This window comes from Pollicipes pollicipes, unplaced genomic scaffold (genome assembly GCF_011947565.3).
Source record: "Pollicipes pollicipes isolate AB1234 unplaced genomic scaffold, Ppol_2.1 Scaffold_4002;HRSCAF=4701_pilon_pilon_pilon, whole genome shotgun sequence".
Lineage (NCBI taxonomy): Eukaryota > Metazoa > Arthropoda > Thecostraca > Pollicipedomorpha > Pollicipedidae > Pollicipes > Pollicipes pollicipes.
This window is the reverse complement of record NW_023596420.1, coordinates 9,403,082-9,430,995: the sequence shown is the minus strand read 5'-3', so window position 1 is coordinate 9,430,995 and position 27,914 is coordinate 9,403,082. Positions and strand designations below refer to the sequence as shown.

Below are 27,914 nucleotides of genomic sequence, written 5' to 3'. Positions count from 1 at the left end.
GTACGTTCATGGTGCGCATCATCTGCTCCGGTATGAAGGAGTCACGTGTAACATCAATCAACCACCCAGCCAGTCCAACACCGTCAGACCCAGCAGTCATGTGCATGTGCGGCACATGTCGCCCACGCGCGGTGAGTATTTGAGTGGTAATTCGGCAGCCCGGGCCATAGCAATACAGAACAAGAACAATGCAACTGAGCCACAAGGATACGTGAGCATCCATTGGTATTCTACAACAGCTTCGACAGCGCATGATTAGCCCGCACAGATGGCCACGTGCTGTCGATCGTAATGCATGGATGGCTAATTTCATCACACGTGTCATCCGGAGGTCCCGAGCTGGGCCCGGAGCCAATCGGCTTTTGATCCTTAAATCCGTGGCCCCTGATCCCCGGGGCGCTGAATAAGACTCCGGCCAGCCCTTCGTGTCCTAAGGCCTCCAAATCGACCCGTTGATCGTCGGTCCGGTGGGCCCTCCACGCCCCCTCTCCTTTCTTCAGTCTTTCCTCGAAAGAATCTTATCCTATTAGGATATTCTGATACGTTTTGCTAGCAAATGATCTCGATTTTTTGGTGAAAGCAGGAAAGGGCGCCCCCAATCTAAAACTTCGGGAACCACCTCTTCTACCCCCCCCCCCCCCGCCCCCCCTGTGCTTCCATTTTACAAGTGTCATAAAATCAGTTGTTGCTCTCATGGTGGCGCGACAGCGAGTGGTTCGCCGTCGGGTCGACCCCGCCGCCGCCGCCGCCGCCACGCGGGACCGTCCGCACCGACTCGTACTCGTAGTAGTTGCTGATTGGCCATTCGGCGGCGCTCGGCTCGGCGCGCCGGCCGCGCTGCGAGTGGCCCACATGGTGCTGCCGCCTGGCGGTCACAGCTGAAGTTAGGAGCAGGGGCGCGACACTGCACAGTTGCTGGCGATCAGCTCTGGGCAGTACACCTGGTGCCGCCAGCTGGCCGCCCGTGCTGGAGGTAAGAGCAGGGTGCGACGGTGCTGAGGGATGTATCAATCGGCTGAAGGGACCGGAGTTATGAAGACATTGCCACCTACACGCGCAGTGTTATTGGAGCCGGATGTGCCATTTGCATGGCTAAAATGTCACACACTTGACAACTTTCAGATATTGGAAAAAGCAATCGAGATATCTGTAGTAATTGCTGATTGGCCATTCGGCGGTGCTCGGTTCGGCGCGCCGGCCGCGCTGCGCGAAGTCCAACAATTGTGTGGAGCTATTGTCATGCGTTAACATAAATATGACGTCTCCTTTTCTGCGAAACACGGAATGTGCACGCAAAACGTACATCAACAGCCAAGTTCCAGTTATCCGCCAGTTGGTTATAGCCAACGCGACCAAACCAACGAACCAAACGCGACCAAATCGACAGTGCTGGATGGATTCGGGACCGAGATGTTCTGCTTAGCTGCGCGGTCATGGGACGTTCCACAGCTACACCACAGCCCGCCACCTCTCCGAAATACACAGGATGATCAACGAGGTGGTGTTCACCTCGCGCCGCACGCGCAGTGAATCGGACGGAGCCCGCCCCGCCTTACCTTATTTCTGTTTTATAGTATTCAATGATGGTTTTAAAAAACTGTTCGGTCCTCCGTAGCTGGAAAATAGTGGCTTCATAATAGCTCACTACGTTTAACGGTGAACGTCTATCCTCAGATTATTCAGCAAGGTGCTTTGTCTGGCACGGAGGAACAGTTTGTGGAGATGTCGACAGATAGAAGGGTTAGTAGATTTACTAGACTAGATTTAGTAGATTTTCCAGTAATGGGACATCTGCATTGGATCCATGCCGAGGTCTGAATACACGGTTTTTTAAACCCTTTCATCTGTTGACATTTTTACGAACTGTTCCTCCGTAACGGAATAAGGCACCATGCTGTATAATCTGAGGATGCACGCTCACCGTTAAGTGCAGCGCGCTATTATGAAAGGGATCAAGACCACCAAAGCAATGATATTTTGACTATGTGGAGGAATCTGTGGCATCCCATTCTGATGCATGCATTATCTGTATTTTGGCCAGATTTTTACTCTGGTTTTAGCGTTGGCCTGCGAGTAATAGGTGGCATATAGCGCTCCGTGGCGTGGAAGCATTACCACAAGTGCCCAAATGGCAAGGTTTCCGTTGTCAACCATCGTTGGAGCCGGCAACATACGGTTTGAAATGGCGCTCTTCGCATAGCTTTACTTGAATGGACCCAAAAGCAGAGACCCGAACACGTTAGCGGAACTCTCGCAGCCTCATCGAAGCCCAATCCAATTCAGTGTTTCTAATTACATGCTCCCAAATCTGGAGAAACCGTGCGGAGCGCTGAAATGAGAACCGTTAAGTGCAACTAGTGCCAAATTGCTTCGAAAAAGGCCAAAGACGGCTCTTTCCCAAAACCGCAAGTGACTAGATTGTTCCCCACAATGAAAACGATTGTTCAGGGGTATTCTTAACCTCGTCAAGTTTATCAAAGTCGTAGCAAATCCAGCCATATTCAGTTGTCTGTCTGTTGCCTTCTCAAAGAGCGTTCTCGCTCACTAAGTAGGGACGGTGCTGGCCGCCAAAGTCCCAGCTCAGACACGATTATGAATGCCAGGTAACTGCCTCTGCACTTGTGCCATGTGGCTCTTGTTGATGTGTGGTCACTTTTCGTGGTCTACACCATCTAGTCAGTGGTAAACCAAACGCTGTTATATTATCAACACCCGCTGCAACCTGGTCAAAAACACTATTGCGGCTGCGTTAACCACCGCCGACTATGCAGGAAGTCGTCTCAAATTAAGTACTGGGTTCTTCCGCATATCTTGAGAGGCATATTTACGTCTGTGTTATATTGGTGGTCTCTAAAAAAGAGTGCAAGCCTTTTCATCACATTTGGATAACTCCCCCCCCCTCCATGAAGCAAAATGCTACACGTTAAGTGGAAATGTCCTCCAAAGCTCACATAACTGCGCTCCTAGCGAGTTGGACATAATAAATAATGTCACTCACGGTGCACTCAACGACGCTACAAGGCTCACCGCAACCCCGCAATCTGCCACCCTTGTGGCGGTCAACCAACGGCAGCGTTTTAATCAGCTCCTTTGACCTTGCATGTGCCTACCGCGTCGTGTTTGTATACAAATTTGCTTGCGCCATATCTCGAACGTGTGTCAAACCTGTTCGGTGTGCAATTTTCCGTTTTTCTGATTGCCCTCTTAACTCGTGTCGATGGTAGATTAGTTTGTTTTTATTATAAATCGTGAATTCTAATTGCTATTTTACAGCGTCCTCTCAGTCGCTGTTTTCCACCATTCAACATAATCTAATAGTTCTTAGTTGCGATGCGCGACAGCGCCGCAACGGCCTTGATTTTCAGGCGACGACGCCGGGGGCACGTGTGCGAGCTCAGGCGATAGAAGGTTACGGCGGCCATCTGTACAATTATTGATAAATATTTATATATATTTATATATATCGTGCGACCACCAGTTGTGGGTTTTCTTCAAGTACTTCACCTCTTTTAGAAGAAGAAAAATCTCCACCGCGAGCGTTTTACGCGCAGTGCGGCACGGGCTCAACTAGCTCGCGTTAGCAGGATTGCCCGACTTTGAAATCATACAATCAAAACGACATCTTTAGCACCAAAAATAATGAGCAGGCAATTCACATTATTCACTACGTCGTTTCGACCACTGCTACTCACAACGCTCGCATGATTGCCTACCATCTTCAAGAAATAACAATCTGATAATATAATAATTTCGGCCACAAACAGGTCATATGATTTTTAACACGCAGACAGCCGACGATTTATAGCATGTACTAAAAGGGCAACATAAGCACCAAATTACGTTCATTCGACCAATCAAGACAAGTATCTCAGTTCTTCACATTCGTGTCTCGAATTGATATTTCCAAACAGACAGCACAGAGAAAAACCCAACAATGTCGGTGGAACTGAAGCATTTCCAGCAGTCTTAAAAAACGGACCAAGCCACGGGAACCAAACACCGAAGCCAAGCCAACGTTTTCGGTACTGTATATTGACGTCTATTAGCGCAGTGCATCTCATACAAGAGTCCGGATAATGTGATTCACACTTATTAGGACCAAACACATCGTGACGACATTGTCGCTTAAACCACAACACTTGGGTTCAATTAATATGACTACTCCGTTGCCGTGACATGCTGCCATCATGTCGTGCAGAGGGACTGTCGTAGTACCCTCTTGAAGTAGTGCACCTCTTGTACAATTCCAACGAGCAAGGCTTGAAATCGCTCTGATATGCAGAGACATACTCTGCCGAGATAATATGCCAACAGCCACCCTAAGGAAACGGATCAAGCCTCGGGAAACGAAGACTGAAGCAAGGCCAGCGTTTTCGGTACCGCACATATACGTCTGTTAGCGCAGTGCACCTTACACACGAGTCCGGATCATGCGATTCACACTTATTAGGACCAAACGCATCTTGCTGACGATGTCGGTGGATATGCAAGACTTCGATCCGATGAACAAGATTTATGCATTGCCGTCAGATGTTGCCATATCGGCGGACGGACTGCAGTAGCACCCTCTTCAAGTAGTGCACCTCTTGCACAATTCCAATGAGCAAGGCTTGAAATCGCTCTGACATCCAGAGACGTACTCTGCCGAGATATTATGCCAACAGCCACCCTAAGGAAACGGACCAAGCCCCGGGAAACGAAGACTGAAGCAAGGCCAGCGTTTTCGGTACGGTACATACACGTCTATTAGCGTAGTGCACCTTACACACGAGTCCGGATCATGCGATTCACACTTATTAGGACCAAACACATCCTGCTGACGACGTCGGTGCATATGCCAGACCACGGTCCGATGAATAGGACTCATGTATTGCCGTCAGATGATGCCATCATTGGCGGACGGACCGCAGTAGCACCCTCTTCAAGTAGTACACCTCTGGTATTATTCCAATTGGCGGGACCTAAAAACCGCTCTGACATCCAAAGACATACTCTACCGAGATAATATGCCAATAAAAATCCTAACGATACGGACCAAGCCTTAGAACCGAAGACTGAAGGCTAGGCCAACGTTTTCGGTACGGCACATATGCGTCTATTAGCGCAGTGCACCTCATGCACGAGTCCGGATCAGGCGATTCACACTTATGGAAAATAAACACATCGTGCTGACAATGTCGGTGGAACTGCGAGACTTCGGTCCGATGAATAAGACTGATGCATTGCCGTGAGATGCTGCCATCATGTGCGGACAAGCTGTAGTAGCACCCTCTTAAAGTAAGTAGTACACCTCTTGTATAATTCCGATTGGCGAGACCTAAAAACCACTGATAGGCAAAGACACACCCCGCCGAGATAACATCCCGACACGAACCCTGAGGAACGAAGCCAAGCCCCGGGAACCGAGGACTGAAGCAAAGGCAACGGTTTAGGTACGGTACATATACGTTAAGTCGTGCGGAGCACCTGAAACAAGAGCCCTTATAACGCGATTCACACTAAGTAGAAATAAACACATTGTGCCGACAATGTCGGTTGAGCTGCAATACTTTGATTCAATGAATAAGACTCATGCACTGTCGTGGGATGTCACCATCATGTGCGGACAGACTGTAGTAGCACCTTCTTAAAGTAGTGCACCTCTTGCATAATTCCAGTTGGCGAGACCTAAAAACCGCTTTGTCATCCAAAGACACACTGTACCGAAATAATGTGTCAACAGCAATTCTAAGGGAACGGACCAAGCCCCGGAAAGCGAAGACCGAAGCGAGGCCAACGTTTTCGGTACGGTACATATATATTTATAAGCGCAGCGTACCTTGTACACGAGAGTACTTCCCCGGTAGAAAATGTTATTGGATGCCGCGGCCGTTTTGAGGTCTCGACAGCTGGAATAATGCAAGAGGTACACAACTTTAAGAGGCTGCTTCTACGGCCAGTCCGCGCAACGTGATGGTGATATATCACGGCAATGCATGGGTGTTGTTCATTGAACCGAAGTGTAGTAACTCAACCGACATTGTCCGCACGACGTGTCTATTTCTAGCAAGTGTGAATTGTATTTTCCGAACCCATGTATGAGACGCACTGCGCCAATTAAGCATATGTACCGTCCTGAGATCGTGGGATTTACTTCAGTCTTCGGTTTCCGGGGCTTGGCTTATTTCTTTGGCATTGTTGTTGGCATATTCTCTCGGTAGACCATGTCTTTGAATGTCAGAATGGTTTTTAGGTCTCGTCAATTCGAATTATGCGAGAGGTGCACTACTCTAACAGGGTGCTACTGCAGTCCGTTCGCACAACACATTTGTATCATCTCACGGCAATGCATGCGCCTTATTCATTGAACCGCAGTATTGTAGCTCAACCGATATTGTCGGCACGCTGTGTTTATTTCTACTTAGTGTGAATCACATTATCCGGACTTGTGTATGAGGTGCACCTGGAACCTCATGTGACATGAAAACGGCTCTGGCACTCAAGAACTTTCCTTCCGAGACAATACTCTCGTGTGTGAGGTGCGCTGCGCTTATAAACGTATACGTACCGTCCCGAAATTCTAATGTGTGAGACATGAAATCGCTGTGACATCCAGAGACATACTCTACCGAGACAATATGCCAGGAGCAATCCTAAGAAAGCGGACCAAGCCCCAGGAACCGAAGACCAAAGCAAAGCCAACGCTTTCGGTACGTTACGTATACGTATATTAGCGCAGTGCACCTCATACACGAGTCGGGATAATGTGATGCACACTAAGTAGAAAAAGTACATCGTGCCGGCAAGGTACGTTGAGCTGCAACACTTAAGTTCAACTAATATGATCCATGCCTTGCCGTGAAATGTTGTCATCATGTGCGGACGGACTGAAGAAGCACCCTCTTAGAGAAGTGCACCTCTTGTTTAATTCCAGTTGCCGAGACCTGGAAGTCGCTCTGACATCCAACGACATACTCTACCCAGATAATATGCCAGCAGCAGTCCTAAGAGGATGGGCCAAGCCCCGTGAACCGTAGATCGAACCAAAGCTTGATTTCATTGGAGGATTCTTTAATGGTTGATGATTCTGTGCTACCTAAGCCTAAGTCGGGCTGATACCATTCCAACTTACTATGTATCAGCACGCCGCGCAGGAATGTTTCGTGAATCGATAACTTTCACACATGAAACAGGGTCATATGACTCGAACGCTACTATGGAATATTACGGATCTCGGCGCATCGTGATGCAGAAGTGCCTCCTTGCTATGAAATGACATTTTGAAGGGACTTGGTTTATTTTATGTTCCCGTAGCTAAGACATCCTCGAGACTACTTCGTTCTGCATGGTGAAGAAAGCGATGAATTCAGACACACTTTATTACCAACGTCAACAGTTATAGCAAAACGAACACACGTACTTACAACAAACACCAGTCAAAACACCAGGCGGTGTGGCTACTCTTGCTCGGAAGGCGGCGAACTACGCAAGACGCCGTTCGGACGCCGAGCGAGCCGGACCGACGCGGACGGACCTGCCCTACACTGGGTACTGCTGCCGGATGGCCCGCAGAAGCTCAGGGAACGTCTGAAACGAGTTGCGTTAACGAAAGCAATTAGATACTGAATTAGGTATTGTTCATACCATGCACAGAACAGCGCTCAGACACTCGTTTTGTTCCTGCGCTACTTCTTACAAAGCACGTCCAATATCTGAATGACTGTTAGCAGGTGAAGCATTTGGTTAGCACCAATCCCGTTCAAAAAGACACTCAAAGAAACTCTGGCTAAGTCGCGCCTGGTCGTTTGGTCGTTGTAGCCCCGACATCTCTGTACAGTGAGTGGTCTGTTTGCGGCAGTTACCAACCAATGCTCTCTCTCTGTCTGTCTGCCTGTCTGTATGTCTGTCTCTCTGTCTCTCTGTCTCTCTGTCTCTCTGTCTCTCTGTCTCTCTGTCTCTCGTCTTCTCTCTTCTCTCTTCTCTCTCTCTCTCTCTCTCTCTCTTCTCTCTCCTCTCTCTCTTCTCTCTCTCTCTCTCTCTCTCTCTCTCTCCTCTCTCTCTCTCTCTCTCTCTCTCTCTTCTCTCTCTCTCTCTCTCTCTCTCTCTCTCCTCTCTCTCTCTCTCTCTCTCTCTCTCTCTTTTCACACACAACCTGAAGCTATCACTAACGTTACTGCGGCCATGGCGTTTGAGCCACATGTGCTCGTCCAAGTAGCTTGGCAGGATCTGGCGTGATGTGCCCCGCGTCCGCTTCAGCTTGGCCTTCATGACCGACCACATGCCCTCTACTGTGTTGGTGTTGACACCTGGAACACGGACCTTATATAGCTCAGGGACGAGTATGGTGTTGTGGAATATACCCGTTCATTTGCCTGGTGATAGATCACTGGTGATATATCGCAGGCTGGTTAAATGATTCGCACAGGCCATATGCTGGTCAATACAGCTGTCAACATGTCGGGCAGCTCTCAGCATTTCCCATTCTCAAGCCGGGATTGAAATTAGCAGGCAGTTGTCCCTGGTATCAGTATCTCTGGTATCTGGTATCTCTGATGCGATGAACGCCCAACAGTTCGCCGTGCATATTTATCGCATTCAGCTCCGCCTCGACACGAGGCAGTGCAGCGCAACTTGTTTGCCCTGTACAACGTTCTGCGGTTGCATGTTTACGACGTTGGAACAGCGGTAGTTAAGGTTGTCCAGCTGTCCTTATGTCGCAATGCGCTTTAACAAGCATACTGTGTATCTTGGGCAGTCATTCAAACTCGCCAGGTCATCTCGCGCATGGTGACTGTGTCGTTGGGAAACCGCATACGCATATGCATTTTGCTAATACTTGATATGATTCACGGGCAAGCTAGGCCAGGTAAGCGTAGAATAAGCAGTTGAGTTCCTGTCGTTATAACAAAGTGGGCACCTAGGAACATCATTACACTATTATCTATGTGTGGCAGGAAATCATGCAGAACTTCGACTACGTCACTGTTTTTGTAGCAAAGCTTACCATCGGCGCGGACAAACTCCACCGAATGATTTACGGTGCGGTGGACGAAACCGGCGACCGCCAGCAGGCCGTAGCCGGCCCACTGGTCTGACCAGATCTGTAAACACCAACATACACATACAAACGTGGCTCGTTAGGTCTGCAGCGCAGCTTCGACAGGCACTGACCAACGGGTGGGAGGTACGCCGGATCGCGGCCAGAAACTGACTATCTATTATCTGTCTACAGTGGCGATGAAGCCACAAACTACATTATCCGTTTGCCAGGTAAATGTTGTGCTGGGGATATCACCAGCGATGGGTTTTGAGAGTGATACATGTGAACATGTGGATACGATAGATACGGCACGCCGACAGCTGTATCCGTCCAGTCAAATTGCGCGATGTTTTGGATGTATCGTCCTTCGTCGGCCGATTGCGTGCATGCAACGCATTCCTCATACTACTTCATTTCACCATTCCTTTTTTGACACATCAGAAAAGGTATCGGAATGATGGAATCGTGACGTTTCAGCGCCAGCTCTCGCCTCTGAGCCAGGTATGGTGTGTGCCCGTATAATGGGCAGCAGCGTGGCGCCCCGTCGGTCCGGCACCAGCTGCAGGTGCTGGTTACCGGCGCTGTCCACCATTCCGAAAACCCATTGCTGCTCAGTGGGCCTGGCCCGGTTATTTCGGGCTGGCTTCTGCCTGGCCACTAAACTCTCATCAACCTGCACGATTATCCCAGGCCCACCGAGCAGCACTGGGTTTCGGAGCAGATCCTCGCTCATGACCTATGACAACACACAATGGGCACAGCTATACACGCCATGAAAAAGTGGTGTTGCGTAACACGTTAAGGGTAGTGCTCAGTAACGAAAAATGATCACTCATTCTCCCAAAATGCACAAAAGAGACTAAGCCCTGCGCTTACTAACTGCCAGGTAGAAGTTGTTGGGTGGAATTCGAACCCCCATAAAAACAAACTAGACGGCTGCTATGGAGCATTCGAGGTAGCGCTCATGCTCATGGTCACCAATTGTTACGCACAAATGTCGCCGTTGCAGTGATGTTGTCGAGGAGATAGTGGCTGCCCTGCATACACGCGGGGATGAAGGGATGGGGAAAGTTATATTTACTTCTTTTACCCAACTGTTTTGTCGCCAGAATGCAACATTCATGGCACAAAAGCTGTGGTTTTCATGTTGAGCCAATCTAGGTCAGGTCAAGCACGTCCAACAAATGAAGGGTGTCGTGAAAGTACTTAGAGGTATGCACTGTTAGCACATTTCATCTGCTTCGGAATACATTGCGATCATTTAATATCGGGTATGTAAAGTGCTAAATGGTGATAAGTTCGCTGCCCTGTCTACGTGTGCTACATTGCGGCCGCGAATGCCCGCATGTTTGCTTTGCTTTTTGCCAGCTCTGTACTGCTTCAGAAGCAAATATATAAGAGAAAACACAGAGGTCTTAAAGCCATTTTCCCATCCGCCGTCGATTACACGTGTGTACCCGCGATACACTTTAGGTTTCACTACAGCACCATTATTTGACACTCCCGTGTAATAAACTTATGATGACAAATCAGTAAACCTGTAGACATTGTCAATGAAAAAGACAATACCATTATAAATATAACAAATAACACAACAATAAACCTATGATGAACAATATTATGATATGAAGGCATCTTTAACATGTGCGATGCATCGTGAACATGTACGATCACGTAGACCAAATCTCCGAATGTTTGGCTGGAAGATACGAGCCATATCGGTCACAGTTTGCTGGACCTCTGTAATGGGCGTGCTAGTCGGAGTTTGTGGTCATCACAATGCACACGTAAGTATGATCACAGCGCCCCTGAAAGTGCTCTTCTGTAATTACAAATTATGTGCCCGAAACTTTTTGTCAAACCAGTATCTAAAAACAGTGACACCGTTCACGCATCGAATGTCCACCTCACTAAATCTCACCTCTCTCAGGAAGTTTGTCCAATCCACAAGGGTCTGCTGGGAGAGCCCCGACTCCCTTGCGACCAGGTACAGTGGTGCCTGGGCTGCATAATAATAAACAGCCAGCACCAGCGCCTTCAGGGAGGCGTGACTGCGCTCAAAAAAAGAGCCTTTTCTTATCGGTAAGGTACACCGGCACCCTTGGGCGCGACAACGCCACACCACCTTGTCGGCGCAGCGGGTGGCCCTACCCTCATATGTTGCCGCTTGGCATGAGGCGCACAGCGGGGGATGTCTGGCCAGGAGGCCGATGTCCCTGTGAACGGTTGAAACTGGTCAGGAGGATTGGGGTCAGGTCATTTCAGGTCAGTTTAGGTTTAGGTATAGTTAAGGCATATTGTAGGTAAAATTAAGAGTTGTTGGGGCGATTAATACAGCCAGTGGGATGGGTGGTGATTTGCCCACCGATTGCTGTGGTCATCTAGTTAAAAAATAAAGTGTAAGAAGAAGTTTCATGCAAGTCCAAAACGACAACAGGTCATGAAAAGTAATATAATTTTCTAACCAGCTAGCGATGGATAGTCGTCTCATACGCAACACGATGTTACTCGGTCTGGTAAATTGAAAAGAAGGTGATAGGGAGTCTTCAGCCGAATGAAATGCTTCATTTCGGCTCGCGTGCACCTGCCCCTTAAATCCAGAAAGGCCAGAAGGGCCCTCGAAGATGTCAATTAAGGGCTCGAGGGAATGGCTGGAGGTTGAGGGCCTGCCTTGCAATGCCGGACCCTCAAATTACCAGTCTGCGCTGGAGAAGCAGAGTGCTACAGTCCGCGCTTCCCACGCTAGCAGAGGAAAAGGGCGATTCGAGTTGTAAGGAGCTGTAATCATGCGGTACCAGAGTTGCACACATTTGGTTAGTGGGTAGTATGACAATTGGTTACCAGCCATTGGCCTTCCGGTAGGAAGTGGCCATTTATGGGTTAAGGAATGAAGAAGAGGGAATAACGATGGGCAAAACTACACGCACCGGAGGTCCATCCGCCTAGACTTAGCCCGCACAGGAACCTCTATCCGTGTTTGTGCGTAAACTCGGAAGGTGTCGTTAGGGGCACTTGCCAGGGGCACTTGCCCTTGAGGCACTTGTCCACTCATGGCTGATGCATGCCTCTGTTCCCAGTCAGATGGGACGTCGCGGGGATGGCCGATAAAGCGGGAATGAGGAAAGACAGACTAATTGCAGCCCATTTCCATGCGTAAGTTAAGATTCCCTTTATTCGGTACGGGCGGTTCAAGTTCCACTTAGTTCACGCTTGCACCGCGCCAGTGACCAGGCTTGCAGTGACAACGCATAGCAACACGTGATACAGACCCACCAAAAATCGTTGAAAAATGAAGACACCGATTCCATCCGCTTCGACTGAGCAACGTGGCGTCATGGATCCCACCATCATGCATAATTCATCGCAAGTTGCAGGGCCTATTCGCATGGCGTATGCCATTGTGTAAGAGGGAGCCTAAGCGACACATCACGTGGCCGCGGTAGTATGATGGAAGTCGTGCTCGATCTTACACTAACCAGATGAAAATGAAATAGCATTTGCCCGTTTACAGGGCTAGATCACAATCCTAACGCCTACAGACTAGGTTTGAGAGCGTGGTCCGCCCACACACGTAATGAGTTACCATAATCGAAAACCCTCAAAATGTTCGTGCTCGTTCACTATCAACCACACATGTACGCGTGACATGAGGCCGATATTCCGCAGCCAGGGCCCATTGGCTGATAGCGGGGTAAAGCGCATGTTTCTTCCTTTCGCCAAAACACGTGTCTAGCCTTGCGCGGGCGCAGTGGCGCGCCAGGAGGAAGCTGTGATGTCAGCTATTTACAAGCAAGCATACTTCATAGCAGTTGAAAGTAATAACAAGCAACCAGACCAACGAACAAGACTACTTCAGTGTTGTCCGTTGCAGAGCGGAGGGGCCAAGAACTAAGATAACTGTCCATGGTAACGACGTTGAAGCATCCCTAGCACCAGGGTTGTGTTGCATTGGTAATATTTGAACGCAAAGGTAGCAAGAGATTTTGGAATTGAGTGACAACCTGCTTGAAAGTCTAGCACTTAATTTTACATCCAAGCCAAAGTCGTGCAAGGCTACTTGTTTTGTTCGGGAAGTCATTGTATGTGCAAATGAAAGAAGACATTCAGCTTCCCCCACTAACCTCAGCCAGTCTATGGTTCTGTCGAGGCTGATGAGGTGCTGAGTGCTCAGCTCGTGAGCGTTTCTTGGAATCGGCGCCGCCATTCTCGAACTCAACGGCTTAATGACAACCGCCCAGGGCGACAATGCTGTCCGTTGTAACCGGAACATCCCTCCGTCCGTTCGTCCGTAACCGGAATACCCTTCCGGTTGAGCGGTGTCATAGGCGAGTGTAGGATTGCATTTGGCTTCGTTTGGGACAATGTCTTTGTCAGCAGGTTTGGCTAGAAAAAATTCGTGGGTAACATACCTGAATGCTACGAAACAGGAAGGAGTAGAGTGTCATTTGATAATGCGTGCAGCACCCACATTGAGATGCACCCACATTTTTGACGCTTCATCTGCCTCTGCACGTGCGCCGCGTCACGTGCAGCGGGCAATGGCGCTCAATGTGGAACAGCGTGGGAAATATGGTGGCTTGAGAAGCCTGGTATGCCCGATAGTCCATGTGATGTCCTTGCGATGCATTCAAGTCGTTTTATTCCCACGCCTTTTGACGTTGGCTAGATTGCAGCTAAGATGCATAACGATGATGTCACCACGGCAACATGTGACAGTAAATTGATGGAAACCATGATAGGAATGCGGGAGACTGGCTTTGGTTTGACATCGCTCCATGCTATAACCTGTTTGACTTTCACCACCTAAGCGTTTCAGGTGGCAGCTATTTGACCGTGTCAGTAAACTACGTTCTGCGTCGGTACAAATTCCCTGTCTATCTCAGGGGAGTATAAGAGATAACAGTAGCAGACCAGCCGAGTTTCAAGTGAGCCGGTTTCACTTCGGAGTTGCCACGCGTGTACAGCACTGCTAGGTTGTCTTATGAAAAGGTCTTCGCTCTCAACTTTTTTTTTGTTTCTTTTTGTTATCGCGATAAAACGGAAGAAATGGCCATGGGTCAGACCACATTTCAACCCTCGTGGTCGCGCCGTACCCTGGTCATAACCCAAGGCCTTGGGCCCTGCCTTTAAGCAATAAGCATGGTCACACTGTACACAAATAATACCTTCATAACGTCATAGAACTGCTGGTGTACCAAAGTTCAGTTAGTTAACACATATGAACTCATGACACCAGCAAGAAAATCTGTGGCAAATGCAGATGAGGTGTGTTTCTCGGCAAGCAATGTCATTTTCGTTCCATAGTGTGCTGAAGTGTATCGTATTTCCGGGCACCTTACTTAAAGCAAATGTTTCATTTGAAGATATTGATGGTAGCATCATACGTGATAAAAACACACTCATTTATGACTGTTGGAATAGTTGATGAGTGAAAACGACTCCTCTAGACAGTACAACTCACCGTTTATCACATCTGCCCTTTGATGCGTCATGGTTTGATCACGACATCTTACCTTGCAAATGCAAGGTACGACATCTGCGGTGAGTGGGCTCGCTCTGGTCTTGCTGTTGAGATGCTTTCCACACGTGTTTATGCTTGCGGCTCATCCATCGCGTGTATACATTGACACCTCAGACAAGTATCAAGCGTTACGACCATGTTAAGTGATGAAGTGTGTATGGCGATAGTAAAAGTTGTGGAACAGCTCTGAACAATCTGACCGACATTTGTCATACTGTTCATGAGTTGACTTCAATCAAATGCGTTCATTTCATCCCTTTGAAAGATAAGTAAATTTTCCATGTAGGATGTTTATTTCCGTTTAACGGGAGTGTTTCACCTTCGTATGAAGTTTTGAACTGAAAAAGTCAGCTTGAATATCATTCGGTGTAGTTCACAGCCCTGCTCTTCTCACGACCAAAGCCCTTCTAGCTTCTGAGCTATACCCGTTTCACTGCACACCTCCAGTCTCCGCATAGCTTGATTGGCTATGACTGTTTATGACGAGTAGCTGTAAGGAGTCGACCCGAACTCCTAGGCGGTGTAGCCTACGAACTTCTCGGAGGCGGCGAGCGAGTAATGCTCAGACGTGGCTGGGTACTCGCGGGCCCGCACTGTGACAGTACATGCTGTCGTTACACAAACCAAGCACAGTGTTTCATGAGTCATGTTTAATGACAGCTCCTGATGCTTGAGTCATTTCTGTAAGCTACGTATTAGCATATCATGTCGGTAATGGTAATGTTGGTAATGATACCATCTCACGGCAATGCGTGAGTCAAATCAATTGAACTGAAGTGTTGTAACTTAACCGACATTGTCGGCACGATGTGTTTATTTCTAATAAGTGTGAATCGCATCATCCGGACTCGTGTGTGAGGTGCACTACGTTAACAGACGTATATGTACCGTACCGAAAACGCTGGCCTTGCTTCAGTCTTCGTTTCCCGGGGCTTGGTCCGTTTGCTTAGCGTGGCTGTTGGCATATTACCTCGGCAGAGTACGTCTTTGGATGTCAGAGCGATTTCTAGGTCTCGCCAATTGGAATTATACAAGAGGTGCACTACTTGAAAAGGGTGCTACTGCAGTCCGTCCGCCGATGATGGCAACATCTGACGGCAATGCATGAATCTTATTCATCGGATCGAAGTCTTGCATATCCACCGACATCGTCAGCAAGATGTGTTTTGTCCTAATAAGTGTGAATCGCATGATCCGGACTCGTGTGTAAGGTGCACTACGCTAATAGACATATATGTACCGTACCGAAAACGCTGGCCTTATTTCAGTCTTCGTTTCCCGGGGCTTGGTCCGTTTTCTTAGGGTGACTGTAGGCATGTTATCTCGGCAGAGTATGTCTCTGGATGTCAGAGCGATTTCAGGCCTTGCTCATTGGAATTGTACAAGAGGTGCACTACTTTAAGAGGGTGCTACGACATTCCCTCTGCACGATATGATGGCGGCATCTCACGGCAATGCATGAGTCTTATTCATCGGACCGAAGTCTTGCATATCCACCGACATCGTCAGCAAGATGTGTTTAGTCCTAACAAGCGTGAATCGCATGATCCGGACTCGTGTGTGAGGTGCACTACGCTAACAGACGTATATGTACCGTACCGAAAACGCTGGCCTTGCTTCAGTCTTCGTTTCCCGGGGCTTGGTCCGTTTGCTTAGCGTGGCTGTTGGCATATTATCTCGACAGAGTACGTCTTTGGATGTCAGAGTGGTTTCTAGGTCTCGCCAGTTGGAATTATACAAGAGGTGTACTACTTGAAGAGGGTGCTACTGCAGTCCGTCCGCAAATGATGGCAACATCTGACGGCAATGCATGAATCTTATTCATCGGATCGAAGTCTTGCATATCCACCGACACCGTCAGCAAGATATGTTTGGTCCTAATAAGTGTGAATCGCATGATCCGGACTCGTGTAATGTGCACTACGCTAATAGACATATATGTACCGTACCGAAAACGCTGGCCTTGCTTCAGTCTTCGTTTCCCGGGGCTTGGTCCGTTTTCTTAGGGTGGCTGTTGGCATATTATCTCCGCAGAGTATGTCTCTGGATGTCAGAGCGATTTCAGGCCTTGCTCATTGGAATTGTACAAGAGGTGCACTACTTTAAGAAGGTGCTACTACAGTCTGTCCGCACATGATGGTGACATCCCACGACAGTGCATGAGTCTTATTCATTGAATCAAAGTATTGCAGCTCAACCGACATTGTCGGCACAATGTGTTTATTTCTACTTAGTGTGAATCGCGTTATAAGGGCTCTTGTTTCAGGTGCCCCGCACGACTAAACGTATATGTACCGTACCTAAACCGTTGCCTTTGCTTCGGTCCTCGGTTCCCGGGGCTTGGCTTCGTTCCTCAGGGTTCGTGTCGGGATGTTATCTCGGCGGGGTGTGTCTTCGCCTATCAGTGGTTTTTAGGTCTCGCCAATCGGAATTATACAAGAGGTGTACTACTTACTTTAAGAGGGTGCTACTACAGCTTGTCCGCACATGATGGCAGCATCTCACGGCAATGCATCAGTCTTATTCATCGGACCGAAGTCTCGCAGTTCCACCGACATTGTCAGCACGATGTGTTTATTTTCCATAAGTGTGAATCGCCTGATCCGGACTCGTGCATGAGGTGCACTGCGCTAATAGACGCATATGTGCCGTACCGAAAACGCTGGCCTAGCTTCAGTCTTCGGTTCTAAGGCTTGGTCCGTATCGTTAGGATTTTTATTGGCATATTATCTCGGTAGAGTATGTCTTTGGATGTCAGAGCGGTTTTTAGGTCCCGCCAATTGGAATTATACCAGAGGTGTACTACTTGAAGAGGGTGCTACTGCGGTCCGTCCGCCAATGATGGCATCATCTGACGGCAATACATGAGTCCTATTCATCGGACCGTGGTCTGGCATATGCACCGGCATCGTCAGCAGGATGTGTTTGGTCCTAATAAGTGTGAATCGCATGATCCGGACTCGTGTGTAAGGTGCACTGCGCTAATAGACATATATGTACCGTACCGAAAACGCTGGCCTTGCTTCAGTCTTCGTTTCCCGGGGCTTGGTCCGTTTCCTTAGGGTGGCTGTTGGCATAATATCTCGGCAGAGTACGTCTCTGGATGTCAGAGCGATTTCAAGCCTTGCTCATTGGAATTGTGCAAGAGGTGCACTACTTGAAGAGGGTGCTACTGCAGTCCGTCCGCCGATGATGGCAACGGCAATGCATGAATCTTATTCATCGGATCGAAGTCTTGCATATCCACCGACATCGTCAGCAAGATGTATTTGGTCCTAATAAGTTTGAATCGCATGATCCGGACTCGTGTGTAAGGTGCACTGCGCTAACAGACGTATATATACCGTACCGAAAACGCTGGCCTTGCTTCAGTCTTCGTTTCCCGAGGCTTGATTCGTTTCCTTAGGGTGGCTGTTGGCATATTATCTCGGCAGAGTATGTCTCTGCATATCAGAGCGATTTCAAGCCTTGCTCGTTGGAATTGTACTAGAGGTGCACTACTTTAAGAGGGTACTACGACAGTCCCTCTGCACGACATGATGGCAGCATGTCACGGCAACGGAGTAGTCATATTAATTGAACCCAAGTGTTGTGGTGTAAGCGACAATGTCGTCACGATGTGTTTGGTCCTAATAAGTGTGAATCACATTATCCGGACTCTTGTATGAGATGCACTGCGCTAATAGACGTCAATATACAGTACCGAAAACGTTGGCTTGGCTTCGGTGTTTGGTTCCCGTGGCTTGGTCCGTTTTTTAAGACTGCTGGAAATGCTTCAGTTCCGCCGACATTGTTGGGTTTTTCTCTGTGCTGTCTGTTTGGAAATATCAATTCGAGACACGAATGTGAAGAACTGGGATACTTGTCTTGATTGGTCGAATGAACGTAATTTGGTGCTTATGTTGCCCTTTTAGTACATGCTATAAATCGTCGGCTGTCTGCGTGTTAAAAATCATATGACCTGTTTGTGGCCGAAATTATTATGTTATCGGATGGTTATTTCTTGAAGATGATAGGCAATCATGCGAGCGTTGTGAGTAGCAGTGGTCGAAACGACGTAGTGAATAATGTGAATTGCCTGCTCATTATTTTTGGTGCTAAAGATGTCGTTTTGATTGTATGATTTCAAAGTCGGGCAATCCTGCTAACGCGAGCTGGTTGAGCCCGTGCCGCACTGCGCGTAAAACGCTCGCGGTGGAGATTTTTCTTCTTCTAAAAAAGGTGAAGTACTTGAAGAAGACCGTGAGTGCGTCGTAAAGCCCCAATGACACACACACACGGTCCAGTCTGCACTATTGCTCACATTGTGTACATGGGTTGCATAGAAACGCACGTACGGAAAAATGTATACGTACTGTAGATGGTGGTTGGAGGACTAGGTTGTGTTCAAGTAATTACAGATGCCTCTAGGTTAATCTGATGTGTGTTGTTCTTTTCCAAGTCACATTATTTCTCTTTTAATATATCGTGGCCCATTTTAAACATTCTGCATAAAAACTGATCATGTAATGATCCAGTTGCTGCACAGTGAGTCAGTTGTGAATATTGTGACAAGGGCTGCCGGCTGTGGAGTGCTGCATGCGAAGAGACTGGTCAATGTTTTCTCAGGTATATTTATGCTGGGGCTAAGGAACTTGTCAGTTTTCAATATATGAATGCTGGGATTGTTGTCAGTTTGGCATTTGAATGCACAGCATATGCAATGATAACATTTATCACAGAAGTGTCACCATTCATGAAATGGGCCAACTGCCAATTATGTCAATTCAGCACATCTGTGTGGTTGTATTAGATGTGCTTGATAAGAAATGAAGAGCACTTTAAAATGGTGAAAATGTTTAGGATGATGCAATGTTGTGCACTTGCCTGTGATGACATTAACCAAAATCTTCAGTATTTAGAGTAGGTCATCTGATGCCAAAAATTGCATGATTTTCCTTCATAATTTGGTGTATGTGAAATTGTATGGTTATGTTTTTCCAGATCAGAAGAATCAGTATCTGTTAGGTGTTGGTGGGCTCTGCTGAGGGTTATCCCACCTCACCTCCATCTAATGTGTGTTTCTCATTGGGTCTTGCCACTCGTTTTGGCAGAGTGCTATTTTCATCTAGTAGTTTTGTTTGTTTCACCCGATAGCCCAGCCATCATTAAGTAATGCCCAAAGTGGGTGATTGCGGTGCAGTAGTCACTTTTACTGTAGTTTTTTGTATAATATTCTAGCAACAACATGAGAAGGGCAACCCAACATTTGCTAGCACATTTTAACATTGTTTGGGGAGGCCACCATCACAAAATGCAATTGTTCCATGCAACTGCATGCATCCTAAAATGTGGTATTGAACTTAGTAAATGAAAGAAACCTGTGCTTGGTAAATGTATTCAATCCAGGCAGCAAATGTAGTAATGGGTGCAATGGTTTGTATTGCACCTAAAATTTACAGTTGGTCAGCAGGATGAAGCATCTTTATGATTTATGCTGAAGCTTGTGTTGAACTAATGGGATCATTAAGGATGTAGGGCTAGCAACTTAATTTTGGCATTATAGAAAGGTTGCTTTGCAAGGGAGGATTTCAGAATTACAACATTTGTAGAAGCTGAAGTTTTATGTCAAATATTGCAACATTCTGAATGCCCAGCTGCAACTCTGTTCTCAGCATTATACACATTTACATGCTGTTACACAACATCATTGCATAACTTATAGAAACACATTTTCCTTGCAACAATGTGAGTAAATGTTGAGTGCAAGATGTTACAAAAATATTATATCAACAGTGCATGTTGCATTTGAATAAGAATTTGCATTACTTGGGCATGGTTTGGGTAATCCAGCATCCATTGAGTGCTCTTATTTCTTTGAGCCAATGCTGCATATGTTTCAGATAATGATTTGCTTCTAAATATGTTGAAGCTGCCTATTCCACACCAGCTGCTTTGGTGTACCTTTTCTACCCTGGGATCAATGGATGGAAGTTTAAGTTTTAAAGGATGAGGTTCGGTGAGGAAAATATAAATTTGTGTTGTCATATTAAAGCTCCAAATGTTTATTGTGCATGTTTTGTGATATGAACAAGAGCTTTTTAGGTTCAGTTATTTGGTGTGCCATAGTGCCTACAGCTATTCCCCAACTTAATGCCTTGCAGCATTCAGCTCTTGCCTGCAGCATCTCAGCTTGTTGACATCAGCTCATTTTAGGGTATTCAATGTGTCAAACTATCTGGAGTATTCTGAGGTACCTAGTTGAGTGTCAGTTTTTTGTTTCATTTTCATAGACTGATAAGGGTGCGTTTCCATTGACTGCAACATTCTACAGCTGTGGTGGCTCATTTTTGTGGATGCCTGAGGTTTGGTTGACTTTAGGGGTTTCCTTTTGATCTGGTAGTTGTACAGTACATGGTAACAAAATGCTAACATTTGTGTTGTGTTTGTTTCTTCCTATTAATCTATTTGATTCAAAGTTCAATTTCTTGTTTTTTCAACTGTTCATCCCCTTCTGCACAATACTGTCAAATGGTATTTTTGTTTGGAATGATTTGCCACTTTTTTCTGTAGATCAAATTACATTTTGTTCATTTCATGTTATGCATTTCCTGCTGTTGCACTTGCCTATTTTCTCCTATTCAATTTATTTTCTGATTGTCGCGGATAACCATTAGTAGCATCGGTGTCGCAAATAAATAAGTTCAAAGTTCTTAGGTTGAGATAATGACCTTTTTGCTAGGAGGTGACGGTTAAATGAGGTAGCACTAAATAACTCAAAGAGAAACATCTTGAAAGCTCTCAGGATTATGCAAGCATTTAAACATTAAAAGCTGCTGCAAAAAAAATGTGGCAAAGCCTGAAAGTTACAAAGTCCCACAGAGTATTGCTGTTCAGTTTTAGTTTCACATAGTGGAGAAGAGCATTTTAAGAACTTGACTTACAACGATCATTGTCCACGGCAAACATTAAGTCAGGAACATGCAAAATCTGCAAAAGTGCTATGAAACCGGGTTCCATGATGTATTTGGGCTGTTATGTTTTGGGTGAATAATCTGAATGCACAGTAATTTAATGAGATAATGTGAAAAATAATCCCATACTCTTGAGTTCAGGATGCAGCAATTGTAACTTAGTTGAATGAATTAGATTCGTGGTGAGCGGGTATTCGGTGTAACGACATTTTTCCCGGCTTAGCGTCAACTGCAAGGGATGTTCTGAGCTCTTTGTAATGACTTCGTTGAAAGGATTAGTATCGGCCAGATCGGACGCATCTGATATGGATTTGATGGCAAAGTATGAAAAAGTTAGACGCCCTGAGAAACTAGCTAAGAATGACGCAAAACGTGCAAATGCTCACGATGCTGTGGGTGCACATTATGATTGGCTCGCTGTGCATGATCGGTTCGCTGGACCGTCCTTGGGTTTTGGTCGATCGTCGGACATGCGCTTTGTCGGCTTCTGTTCCTTTCACGTGATAGTTTGCGAAGATGTAAACAACTTGTGTTTGTAGAGCATGGTTCTTCGTAACCGCTATCCACCTCTGGATTTGTATCCGAACTCGTGTGGTTCCAGTTGATCGGACTGGCGTGTCACGTGCTGCTTACTTAATATGTGTGTTCCGAGACCAAGAAAGTGGCCTGAAGGCATTCACCCACAGATTGGTCGGATTCCCGTATGCCCACAGCATTCACTGGGGAACCACGGTTCCACACGGACCAGCGATGTCCTGACTCGGATCCTCCTCGCCCCAAAGGCGCACCCAGCCGTGCTCTGGCCGCCGCCAGCCACCTCCGCCCCTTGTCCTCAGCAGGACTCCTCACCCTCCCGGTCCCAGCCTGCACCACCCCGGACTACGTCACAGGTATGACGTCACCGTGGGGTGATAGCTGTCGCAAGGAAAACTTCGGTGGGTAATAGTCGTCGCAAGGAAAACTTCGTTGCGTGTTAGCAGTAAGGGAAATTTCGTTGGGTGATGACTGTCGTAAAGAGAACTTCGTTGGGTGATAGCTGTCGTAAGGAGAACTTCCTTGGGTGATAGCTTTCGTAAGGGATATTTTTGCGGGCATAGCACAGATGACAAATTCCTAGAGACCTACCCCGCGGCGCGTCGTGGCTGCTTTGGGTTCATTTGGCTGAGCAGATTGATAAAACGGATGGACACAGGACGACTTCGACCGTTGAAGTCCGGTGCTCCAATATCCGAATTTAAAAAAAAAAATGTTTAACCATCCAAAACCTTGTCAGTTTTTCCCACGAGCAAAAGCATTACGAAACCAACTGGCTATTGGCCATTGGCTTGGGACGGTCCTGCTGCCGGTGACAGCGGCCACGCTGAAGGCCAGCTGTCAGCACTGCACTGCACTGTCAGCAAGCAGCGCTGAAGGCCAGCTGTTGTCAGGGTGCGGCACGGTCAGCTCTGAAGGGCAGCTGTCGTCAGGGCGGACGATCAGCTCTGAAGGCCAGCTGTCGTCAGGGGCGGTCACGGTCTAGTACTGAAGGCTAGCTGTCGTCAGGGGCGGCACGGTTCAGTACTGAAGCTAGCTGTCGTCAGGGGCGGAACGATCAGCTCTGAAGGCCAGCTGTTGTCACGGCGGCACGGTCAGCACTGAAGGCTAGCTGTCGTCAGGGGCGGCACGGTCAGTACTGAAGGCCAGCTGTCGTCAGGGGCGGAACGATCAGCTCTGGAAGGCCAGCTGTTGTCAGGGGCGGCACGGTCAGCACTGAAGGCCAGCTGTCGTCAGGGGCGGAACGATCAGCTCTGAAGGCCAGCTGTCGTCAGGGGCCGGCACGGTCAGTACTGAAGGCTAGCTGTCGTCAGGGGCGGCACGGTCAGTACTGAAGGCTAGCTGTCGTCAGGGGCGGAACGATCAGCTCTGAAGGCCAGCTGTTGTCACGGGCGGCACGGTCAGCACTGAAGGCTAGCTGTCGTCAGGGGCGGGCACGGTCAGTACTGAAGGCCAGCTGTCGTCAGGGGCGGAACGATCAGCTCTGAAGGCCAGCTGTTGTCAGGGGCGGCACGGTCAGCACTGAAGGCCAGCTGTCGTCAGGGGCGGAACGATCAGCTCTGAAGGCCAGCTGTTGTCAGGGGCGGCACGGTCAGTACTGACGGCCAGCTGTCGCAGGAGCGGCACGGTCAGCACTGAAGGCCAGCTGTCGTCAGGGGCGGCGCGGTCAGCACTGAAGGCCAGCTGTCGTCAGGGGCGGAACGATCAGCTCTGAAGGCCAGCTGTTGTCAGGGGCGGAACGGTCAGCACTGAAGACCAGCTGTCGTCAGGGGCGGCACGGTCAGTACTGACGGCCAGCTGTCGCCAGGAGCGGCACGGTCAGCACTGAAGGCCAGCTGTCGTCAGGGGCGGAACGATCGGCTCTGAAGACCAGCTGTTGTCAGGGGCGGCACGGTCAGCTCTGAAGGCCAGCTGTTGTCAGGGGCGGCACGGTCAGCACTGAAGGCCAGCTGTTGTCAGGGGCGGCACGGTCAGCACTGAAGGCCAGCTGTCGTCAGGGCGGGCGCGGGTCAGCACTGAAGGCCAGCTGTCGTCAGGGGCGGAACGATCAGCTCTGAAGGCCAGCTGTTGTCAGGGCGGAACGGTCAGCACTGAAGACCAGCTGTCGTCAGGGGCGGATCACGGTCAGTACTGACGGCCGCTGTCGCCAGGAGCGGCACGGTCCAGCACTGAAGGCAGCTGTCGTCAGGGGCGGAAACGATCGGCTCTGAAGACCAGCTGTTGTCAGGGGCGGCACGGTTCAGCTCTGAAGGCCAGCTGTTGTCAACGGGCGGCAACGTCAGCACGTGAAGGCCAGCTGTTGTCAGGGGCGGCACGGGCAGCACTGAAGGCAGCTGTCGTCAGTGGCGACACGGTCAGTACTGAAGGCCAGCTGTCGTCAGGAGCGGCAACGGTCAGTACTGAAGGCCAGCTGTCGTCAGGGGCGGCACGGTCAGTACTGACGGCCAGCTGTCGCCAGGAGCGGCACGGTCAGCACTGAAGGCCAGCTGTCGTCAGGGGCGGAACGATCAGCTCTGAAGGCCAGCTGTTGTCACGGGCGGCACGGTCAGCACTGAAGGCTAGCTGTCGTCAGGGGCGGCACGGTCAGTACTGAAGGCCAGCTGTCGTCAGGGGCGGAACGATCAGCTCTGAAGGCCAGCTGTTGTCAGGGGCGGCACGGTCAGCACTGAAGGCCAGCTGTCGTCAGGGGCGGAACGATCAGCTCTGAAGGCCAGCTGTCGTCAGGGGCGGCACGGTCAGCACTGAAGGCCAGCTGTTGTCAGGGGCGACACGGGCAGCACTGAAGGCCAGCTGTCGTCAGTGGCGACACGGTCAGTACTGAAGGCCAGCTGTCGTCAGGAGCGGCACGGTCAGTACTGAAGGCCCAGCTGTCGTCAGGGGGCGGCACGGTCAGTACTGACGGCCAGCTGTCGCCAGGAGCGGCACGGTCAGCACTGAAGGCCAGCTGTCGTCAGGGGCGGAACGATCGGCTCTGAAGACCAGCTGTTGTCAGGGGCGGCACGGTCAGCACTGAAGGCAGCTGTCGTCAGGGGCGGCACGGTCAGCTCTGAAGGCCAGCTGTTGTCACGGGCGGCACGGTCAGCACTGAAGGCCAGGCCAGCTGCCGTCAGGGGCGGCACGGTCAGCACTGAAGGCCAGCTGTCGTCAGGGGCGGCACGGTCAGCACTGAAGGCCAGCTGTCGTCAGGGGCGGCACGATCAGCACTGAAGGCCAGCTGTCGTCAGGGGCGGCGCGGTCAGCACTGAAGGCCAGCTGTTGTCAGGGGCGGCACGGTCAGCACTGAATGCTGGCTGTTGTCAGAGGCGACACGGTTAGTGCTGAACGTTGCGGCGCGTTGAACTTGCGCCATCTAATTCTGCCGTTCTGTAAATTCTGGAATTTTACGGCCGGTTGATAGGAGCTACGCAACACCGCTGCTTAGCATGAGTTCAGATCTGAAAGATTCACCCATCTAGAGAGTTTCGGACTAAATTTTGACCCTCGTTGAAATAAAACCTCCATCGAGATCAGCTCTCCGCAAACACATCCATTCCACGACACAACTTGTACACGATGACCTGACACAAGGACGGAACAGGTACGGACTGAGCGTTTTTGCACCATGGGACGTTTACACACACAAATATCTCCACAAGAAACTATTGTGAACGGACTCCCAACGCGGTCCGGAACGGGCAAAGCGGCGGAAAATTGCCATTACGTGTGCGGATGGGCAGCCAGGATGTCAAGTTTGAATCATCAATTTGAATTTGACTTGTTTGAATTTGAAAGGTCGGGCGTTAATTGTGAAGTTTGCATTGCTTAATGTTAAAATTTAGGCTGGGATGTGTCTAGACCGTCCATTTTCACGGAATTCGCAACATCGTTGCAGTGTTGACTAGACATCCACACAATCGGTCATCCACGCTTAAGATAATGTTATCAAGGAGCCCAATGACAAAGTCGATGTTAAACGAACCAAGCTCCCCAGTTGTGTGGGGTTTTGAACCGGGACGGCCATCTTCAAGAGCATGCCCTGCTATTCAGTTATGTCCCCAAGGCTTCGAATCTCGCTTCTGAGCTGGCCACACGGGAACTTGCGCAGCCTTTTTCGCGCCGTCATGTAAAATAGGTCATGCAACTGGTAGTAACATAGTAAAATAGGTCATGCAACACGGCTGTATGCAACTGGTAGTAAAAAAGGTCATGCGACAAGTAAAAGTATGCAGGCATTTGGCAGCCTTACCACTTATGAAGGATATGTGGCCGGGGACCAAATAACCTTACAAAAGCGCCGTTGCCGGGGATGCAAATGCGGGTAATAGATACAAAATTAGCAACAGTTATGCAAGCACACCATGAGGAAAGGCCAAGGCACACGCACATAACGCCCGAAACACAAACGTACGCGCATATGCCAACAACGCGACTGGAGGACGCGTATAAATATATGCAGTGGGCCGGCCCGGTGGCTTCAGCGGCAATGCGGACGCGGCCGGTCGGGCTGCGGCTCTGACGTCATTGGAAACGTTTCATGACGAAATGAAAGGCTGACGTAGTAAGGGGCATGTGCGCCAAGCACTGAAAGTGTGTTGTCAAGAGCGGCTGTGCGATTGAGAGCATATAAATCACTGCGAGTGAGCTTTTTCTTTGTCTTACCTAACCTTGCCCCTATTCGAATGTTGGACTTACCCTTAAGGTATTTGAGGCCCATTTTATGCAAATCGGGATGGAGGATCATGCTTTATTGATTTCGAGTTGTGCATGGCAAGCAGAGATCTTCAGTGAAATGAAAGGTTTGCATCTGCGGCACGTGCCTTGGTATACAGTGGCGACGACCAGATATTGTCCACCAGTACATTGCGGTTTTTACAATCTGAACAGGATCTTAAGTTGCTGTTTTAAAATCCATGAATGTAGATGAATCTGTGCCTGTCTTAACGAAGAAGTCCCAAAACAAACCAGGTCATCTTCTTTTCCAAACATGAAAAAATACACCCCCTCCTCTTCCCCTGTTGAGGCGACTGCAGCGCCGTCAGCACCAGACGGAAGAGGGAACGGAAAATCGCAGACGAAAACACTAACGTGCCGTAATCGGCAACTCATGAACACGGACTATAGATGTCACTACTCGTCAGCGCACCAACGCCGCGAATGACGGAACACGGCGGCGACGGTCGGCGCGAGCAGCGCTGACGCACGGCCCTGCGGCTAAAGATCACCGAATCCAGCGGGCGCCACCCAACACAGTACCCTGTAGGAAGCGCAAAAAGGCGTGTGAGTCGACCCCCCCCCCCCCCCCACCAGCCTAGTAAGCCGTGAAGTCGTGTCCACGTTTCCTCCGTGGAGACTTCAGTGTTGGAAGTAATGCGTTACAAGCGTTCCGTGGGGGAACGGACACGAAAAGGGCCGCGTTGTCGGGGTAAACTTTTTTAAAGTGACTTTGAGTCCTTAACGTCGATGAGATCTGTGCCAGTGTTTCATGGCACTCGCTTAGGGTAAGAGACATTTTTCGCGCCGAATTGAAGTGTCGTTATTTTCGAACTATAAGTGATAAAACTAACATGACACGTTCATGTTCAATAACATGTTCACGGTGCTCACCAAGCCAATCAGACATGCTCGTTACGACGAACACCTGTTCCGACGCCGACAGCTCCCGACACCGGACACTGGTCGCCGCCAGACCGGTCGCAGGGTCGCTGGTGGCCGCAGAGGCCTAGTCGGACCAACGCGTGGTCCGCTGGTGGCCACGGAGGCCTGGTGGGGCCAACGGTGTGACGCGTGGGAGGGTCTCCTGACGTGTCCCACACGGTGGCTCGCAGTTTGCTTCCCCGCTGAACAGTGGCAGTGGATGCACGTCAATAAGAGCTGCGGTATGTCGGGCCACCCCGAGGCACAGATCCGG

The 27,914-nt window shown here is 49.1% G+C and overlaps 1 protein-coding gene across 1 annotated transcript; it reads right to left on the bottom strand.

Moving 5' to 3' along the window:
• Window positions 1-7,378: 7,378 nt before the first annotated feature.
• On the bottom strand, window positions 7,379-11,957 carry LOC119093517 (uncharacterized). The gene is made up of 5 exons (XM_037216475.1): window positions 11,947-11,957; window positions 10,941-11,070; window positions 8,984-9,080; window positions 8,149-8,285; window positions 7,379-7,566 (listed from the first exon to the last, which is right to left on the bottom strand). Exons 1-5 carry the CDS (start codon window positions 11,955-11,957, stop codon window positions 7,519-7,521), a joined length of 423 nt encoding a protein of 140 aa, XP_037072370.1. The 3' UTR covers window positions 7,379-7,518.
• Between the last annotated feature and the right edge of the window lie 15,957 nt (window positions 11,958-27,914).

Bases quoted from the DNA above. Each gene is read 5' to 3' on its own strand.
- LOC119093517 (XM_037216475.1), bottom strand. The intron at 8,286-8,983 runs GTAAGCTTTGCT...TCCGTGTTCCAG, and splicing joins GGAGTTTGTCCGCGCCGATG to GTGTCAACACCAACACAGTA. The intron at 7,567-8,148 runs GTTAGTGATAGC...AACTCGTTTCAG, and splicing joins AACGCCATGGCCGCAGTAAC to ACGTTCCCTGAGCTTCTGCG.